The following is a 6478-nucleotide window of genomic DNA, read 5'->3' on the forward strand; positions in this document are numbered from 1 at the left end:
ATGTACGTGAGCTACCTCCTGGACAAGGACGTGAGCATGTACCCCAGTTCCGTGCGCCACTCTGGCAGCCTCAACCTGGCGCCGCAGAACTTCGTCAGCCCCCCGCAGTACCCGGACTACGGCGGTTACCACGTGGCGGCCGCAGCCGCGGCTGCAGCGAACTTGGACAGCGCGCAGTCCCCGGGGCCGTCCTGGCCGGCGGCGTACGGTGCCCCGCTCCGAGAGGACTGGAACGGCTACGCGCCGGGAGGCGCGGCGGCAGCTGCCAACGCGGTCGCGCACGGCCTCAACGGGGGCTCCCCTGCCGCCGCCATGGGCTACAGCAGCCCCGCCGACTACCACCCGCACCACCACCCGCACCACCACCCGCATCACCCGGCCGCCGCGCCTTCCTGTGCCTCGGGGTTGCTGCAGACGCTCAACCCCGGCCCTCCGGGGCCGGGCGCCACTGCCGCAGCCGAGCAGCTGTCCCCCGGCGGCCAGCGGCGGAACCTGTGCGAGTGGATGCGGAAGCCGGCGCAGCCGTCCCTCGGAAGCCAAGGTAGGAGGCGACGGCGCCCCGCGGGAGGGCGCACCGGGAAGGCGCGGCAGGGTCGCCGGCTGCTGGGCGGGCCACGCCTGCAGTGCGCACAGGGGCGTCCGGCGCTGTCTGGTAACTCCGCGACAGGAGGGGCGGGGTAGGTGGATAAATTCGGGGGCTTTGACCCCTTGGGCTTCTCTGGCTACCGCGACTGGGAGTGAATATTTTGGGTCTCACGACCCTGTATTCAGTTTAGGGCAGAGGAATGGCTTCCTCTTCCCAGACTTCCTCTTCCCAGCGGTCCGTCATTCATAACCTCGGGACACCTTTGGGAAGCTCCCAGGAATGTCGGCTTGAGCAAGGCTGGGCGGAATCTCGTCCTGGCCACTTGCAGCCGCCCGCCCTCCTGCACAGTTCCTGGCCGCCGAGGGGAGGGAACCTCGAATTTCCCTGGGCCCGGGCTAGATCATTTCTCTCCGCCCTCCAAGAACAGAGGTGGCCTGGGGGACCGGGGCGGGCGACGAGGCTGCGCGTAGGGCCAGGTTTGGACATTCGGGCCAATTCAAGGGATCAGAGCTATAGCGAGCAGAGAGATCCGGGAAAGCTGCTGTCGCTGAAGGAGCTGCCAGTCCCAGTAGCTAAGGGAAAGGGGGTGCGCCCCGTCTCTGAACCTTTGATCTGCGAAAGGGTTATTTTAAGCAAAAACTGGAAGGCTAAGGTCCAGAAGCCGCGGGAGTCCTCTCCTGTCTGCTGAGAGCAGGAAAAGGGGGGACGAACCCCTGGTGGGGATTCAGCTGCTGCTCCAGACAGGGGCCATTTCACCAGAACCTTCCTTTCAAGGTCCTCGGGGTTGTGTGTGTGTTTTCAACAATCAGGAGATGTTTCCGAAAAGACCCTAGGTTTGCCGGACTGTGTGGCTCATCGGCTCCGGGTCTGTCCCTTCTGGTGTCGGGATGTGCGTCGAGGTGGGAAGGAAGAGCAAATAGGGGTGGTGGGGGCGTCCCAGAGTCCCCCTTTGCTCCATGAAGTCTTCCCCCAGCCCTCAGCGCTTCCGCTTTTCTCGCTTTCCTCATTGCTAGCCCAGCAGGGCCCGCATGCAGGTTATGGCCGCTTTGCAGAGGTTTATAGCTAATTACAGCCGTATAAATCAGAGCGCCCGTTGGGGGCTGTCTCCGGGCATCGGTTTCTGCGTCACCGTGCACATGCCAGCAGCGTCCTGGTGGGAACGCGGCCGCCCGCGGAGAAGGCCACAGATGAGCCTCTGACGGGCCTCAACGCCTTGGCTCGGTCCTTTTCCCGAGGGGAGGCGCCCTCGTCCTAGCAGGGAGCGCTCCCAGCCGCCAGCTCCCGAAGACCTGCCTTCGGCAGAGTCTCCGCGGCTCGGTTGGTGGGGGTCGCAGGAGGCCTAAGGAAGACCTTTTGCGTGTCCGGGGAGAGCGGCGGCAGGGCTGGGGCTGGGGCCGGGTGTGGGGGAGGGAGGGACGGAGGGGAGCCGCAGGGGCTCAGGCCGCGGGGTCAGAAGATGAGAGGACGCTGTGAAGTCCCGCGCCGAGGTGGCAAGGCCGCGGTCGGCGCCGGGCGCCCTTGTGATGTTAATGCGCGGAGGCCGCGGCCCGCGGGCCGGAGCCCGACTCCTCTGCGGAGCGTCATCTGTCAAGGGGCGGTGGGGGGCTGGGGGTTCGCGGCCCGGCCCGCTTTGATATACACCTTCCCAGCCCTGCCATTGTCTCTTTTAGGGCCCGGAAAGAGGGTGGTGACTTTCGCAGTCAATAATGAATTCTGACAAGTCCCTCTCATCCCTCCCCTCCTTCAGTCCCCCTCCTTGGTTCCCAGGGGGTGCGGGGCGCCTCCAAGGCCCTCGGGGCGCGGGCCGCAGAGCGCATAGGGTCCTGGTCACCGCGTTCCCTGGCTCGCCCGGGACACTGAAAGGGCAGCACCCGAGCAAGGGCCGCTCCGAGGCACCCCAAGGCGAGTATCCCCCTGGGCGTGCGGCTGGGGGAACTGCCCCGCGCTCCCCAGCCCCGGAGGTGTCCTGTGTGGCTCCGACGGGCTCCGGTGCCAGCCCCGCCTTACACCGTCAGCGTGAGCTGGTCCGATTCTGTTTCCTCATCTGTAAAAAGGGGCGAGAACCACGGGCAGCGTCGAGTGTGTCTGAGGCGGTAGCGCGTGTGAACGCGCCCACCACGTCGAAGGGTCTCCGGACGTGTTAGTTCCCTTTACTTTCCTGGCAGGCGCAGGGTCGGGGCCGCAGCGCCCATTCAAATGCGCCTGGCTGGCCGTGTTTATGTTAATACGCCTGCTGGGGAGGGGGATGAAAGCCGGGGCCGCCATTTGCTCAGTAGTGGTAATTCAAACAGAATGCGGTTGTTATTAAGGCATTGAAAGGGCTTTTCTTTGATAAGATCGCCTTGTCCTGCATTGTTTGCGGCTGTGTTCCCCTTTCAGTGGCTCGGGGGAGCTCCCTCTGATCCTGCCTGTATCTTCCCAGGGCGCTTTTGTTGTGGTTTGCAGAGGGTTTTACCTGAACAAAGTCGGCCTGCGGGGCATTAAACACCTCCAGGCAACTCCCAGACCCTTTAGATCTTCCTATAGGACTAGACACTGGGCAATTGAACCTTTGCAAGAAGACCCCGACCTGGGACCGAGCCAGAGAGAACAGCTCCTGGCCAGGGCTCTGCCAAGGGCTGACCCAGAACAGACCTGGTGGAGACGCCAGGCTCGGGCCTGCTGCAACAGCGGCGACACTATTTGTCAAGGCCCTTCAGTAAAACAATCAATCCAAGATTTAATATGTTGACTCAATCCAAGAGTGTAGATCACTGGTCAGGATAGCTACGGAGGGAATAAATGGAGGATTAAAAAAGAAAAAGTGCCAAATGCCAAACCTGGTTCGGGCAGGTAGAAAGTGTCTCCAGCGGGAGGGGTTTTCTGCCTGCCACCAAGATTCAGACTGCTAGAGCTCAGAATTCCACTGGATGGGCCTGCCATGCCTGGGAGCTGATTCTGGGGATCTGAGGGAACCTGTCAGCATCCGCACCTCCCTTTCCACTTGTAGTAAAGCAAACAGAAAGTAACCCCCATGCCCATCCCAGCAACACATATTTGAAAGCCCAGCTGTTTTCAGGGTGGGCTTCCATCTCTGATAGGCCTGAAAATCTGAATATGTTGGGGACTTTGGCCGCTCTGCCGTGCCCCCTTTCCTTTGGTACTAAATATATACCAGTACTATATCTGGTTTATTAAAAGGGCATTGGGTTCTGCTATCTTCTGTGTGTAGGAGGTTTTAGTTTCTCCTAATTTTTAAAATCCATTTAACCCCAAGCTTAGTTTAGTTGCTCCTGCTAGCCCGCCACCCCCCAGGACCCTCTGGGGGCGGGTCTCATCAGACTTGGCAGGAATCAGCCAAACCCTGGCCCCCCAGGGCGGTGGAGGAAGAGAAATGGCCCCTGGGTTAGGGAGGTTTGTCATTACCCGTGACTGATGGGCCACCTTGTAGTTCTCAGCCGTAACTTCTTCTTCCTCCACAGTGAAAACCAGGACGAAAGACAAATACAGAGTCGTGTACACAGACCACCAGCGGCTGGAGCTGGAGAAAGAGTTTCACTACAGTCGCTACATCACCATCCGGAGGAAAGCCGAGCTGGCGGCCACGCTGGGGCTCTCCGAGAGGCAGGTGGGCACCGCCCTGCTTCCCCGGGCCTGGCCGCTGCCTGGCAGAGGGCCGGGGAGGGGAGGCCTGCAGGCAGGGTTAGAAGCCAGGCCACTGGGCCCACCAAATTCTGTGGGCAGATTAAAGCAGGAGGGCGAAAGCACTTGTCTTTTGAGTACTTTAAAAAAGCCTCTTTCTACCTCTGGTTGTCTTTTTTGATGCATTCATCCCCCCCTCCCCCATTTCGAGGGGTCTAGGAGGTACAAGAAAAAGCCAAGAGTGTTAGTTTCATCCAGAATTCCATTTGGGTCAATAAAGACATCAAAGACCTATTCTCTCTTTCCAGCACTGTGCCGAGGGAAAAAATAAAATGAAAATACCCAATCCCTGCTCATAAAAACTAGAGAAGCGAGACACAGCTCATGAGCACTCTATACAGATAGTCTAGAAAAAACTGGCCAAATTCACAGTCAGGAAGCTCCACATCGTCTCGTTTTCAGCTCCAAGGTGAAGAATAGTACATTTCAGTTTAGGCTTGAGGGGCCAAAGGTTGTCATCTGAAGTACACCCCGCACTGCTGCCCGCCCTTGCTTGTGCAGAGAAGGCCTCACGGTTTCTGTTTTCCTTGGTTCTATGACGCTGAACTTTTCCAGTAAAGATGTAGATAAAGGTTGCTTTAGAAAGAAACCTGGGAGAAGGAAGGAGGAAGACTTTTCTCATGAGGCAGAATGTGGCTTGGAAATGGCTCCAGCACTAGGCTGTTACGGGGATTTCCAAAGAAAGCTTCTAGAAGGGTCTGGGTCCTTAGTTAAAGAGGGAGATACTGGTGCTAGGGCTGGATATGGTTCTTCTTTTCCCGGCCATCTTCTTCACCTTCTGTTTTTCCCAACCTTTCCATTTCTAGGTTAAAATTTGGTTTCAGAACCGCAGAGCGAAGGAAAGGAAAATCAACAAGAAGAAGTTGCAGCAACAGCAGCAGCAGCAGCCGCCACCTCCACAACCTCCACCACAGCCTCCCCAGCCTCAGCCGGGTCCTCTGAGAAGTGTCCCAGAGCCCTTGAGTCCTGTGTCTTCCCTGCAAGGCTCGGTGCCCGGATCTGTCCCTGGGGTTCTGGGGCCAACTGGTGGGGTGTTAAACCCCACTGTCACCCAGTGACCCACAGTGGTCTGCAGCGGCAGAGCAATTCCAGGCTGAGCCATGAGGAGCATGGACTGTGCTAGAATCCTCAGAAGAGACCCCTCCCCTCCCACCCACAAATGTATACCTACACACCTAGCTCTCAGAGGTAAAATGGGGGCCAGGAGGAAGGACAAGTGGGATTGGGGGCCTCAAGGAAGATACTCTCCCAGATTTTTACTTTTTCCAGTCTGGCTCTTTCTGCCAGTGAGGAGACAGGAGTGACCACTGGGGCTTCATTTGGTACTGGCAGAAACGTTGTCTGGACTGGCTACACCAAGCAGGCTTTCAGCCACCTTCTCCCCAGCGGGACCCTCCAAGATCTGCAGGCTGCATCTCTGGTTGGAGCTGAAGGGAGAGAGAGAGACTCAGGGAACAGTAGTGCTTGGAGCCAAGATGGCTGCTGCCTGCTCACTGCTGCCTGAGGCCCAGCCAGCCCTCTGCCTCAGGGAAAGGCAAGACGTAAACTGCAGAAGCCAGAGGCAGCTAAGATAGGAAGCTGGACTGACCAAAGATTGCAGGACCCCCAGGTGGCCTGGGTTTTTCTTCTCCTCCCTTCCCAGACCAGTAAAGTCTTGGCTGGTGGATGTGCAGTATGTGGTGTGAGGGGGTGGTTACTGGACTCCAGATCTGACAAGGGGGCCCGGATGGGGCCTTGTTTAGAAAGCCTGTCACCAGAGCTTCTCTGGGCTGAATGTATGTCAGTGCTATAAATGCCAGAGCCAACCTGGACTTCCTGTCATTTTCACAATCTTGGGGCTGATGAAGAAGGGGAGTTTTTGTTGTTGTTGCTGCTGTTTGGGTCGTTGGTCGTTGGTCTGTGTAACATCCAAGCCAGCATTTTAAAACTTTCTGCATCCATGGGGAGAGAAGTGATATGGTGAAGGGAAGTAGGGGTATTTGAACACAGTTGAATTTTTTCTAAAAAGAAAAAAAGAGATAAATGAGCTTTCCAGATTTCAGATTCTCTGGAATTATTATTTTATTTTATTTTTTAAAGAAATGAAATATCCTCTCTGCTTGCAAGCTGCAATTAGAAAAATCAGGGAGAGGGTGGAGAAGGTTATCTGGACAGCCTCATTTTACCCCAGAGCGTCAGGAGCCTGAAGGAGCAGGTTCTGAGACCTTCCCT

General features: G+C 57.5%; 1 protein-coding gene across 2 annotated transcripts; it reads left to right on the plus strand.

Annotated features, from left to right (window-relative positions):
- Positions 1-5325, plus strand: CDX2 (caudal type homeobox 2). Of its 2 annotated transcripts, none has more exons than XM_063103494.1 (3): positions 1-541; positions 4048-4193; positions 5074-5325. In XM_063103494.1, exons 1-3 carry the CDS (start codon positions 1-3, stop codon positions 5323-5325), a joined length of 939 nt encoding a protein of 312 aa, XP_062959564.1. The 2 variants fall into 2 exon arrangements, with proteins under 2 accessions (XP_062959564.1, XP_062959565.1); XM_063103495.1 differs by having other exon boundaries at positions 4048-4189; positions 5074-5209.
- The last annotated feature ends 1153 nt before the right edge of the window (positions 5326-6478 follow it).

This window comes from Cynocephalus volans, chromosome 7 (genome assembly GCF_027409185.1).
Source record: "Cynocephalus volans isolate mCynVol1 chromosome 7, mCynVol1.pri, whole genome shotgun sequence".
NCBI lineage: Eukaryota > Metazoa > Chordata > Mammalia > Dermoptera > Cynocephalidae > Cynocephalus > Cynocephalus volans.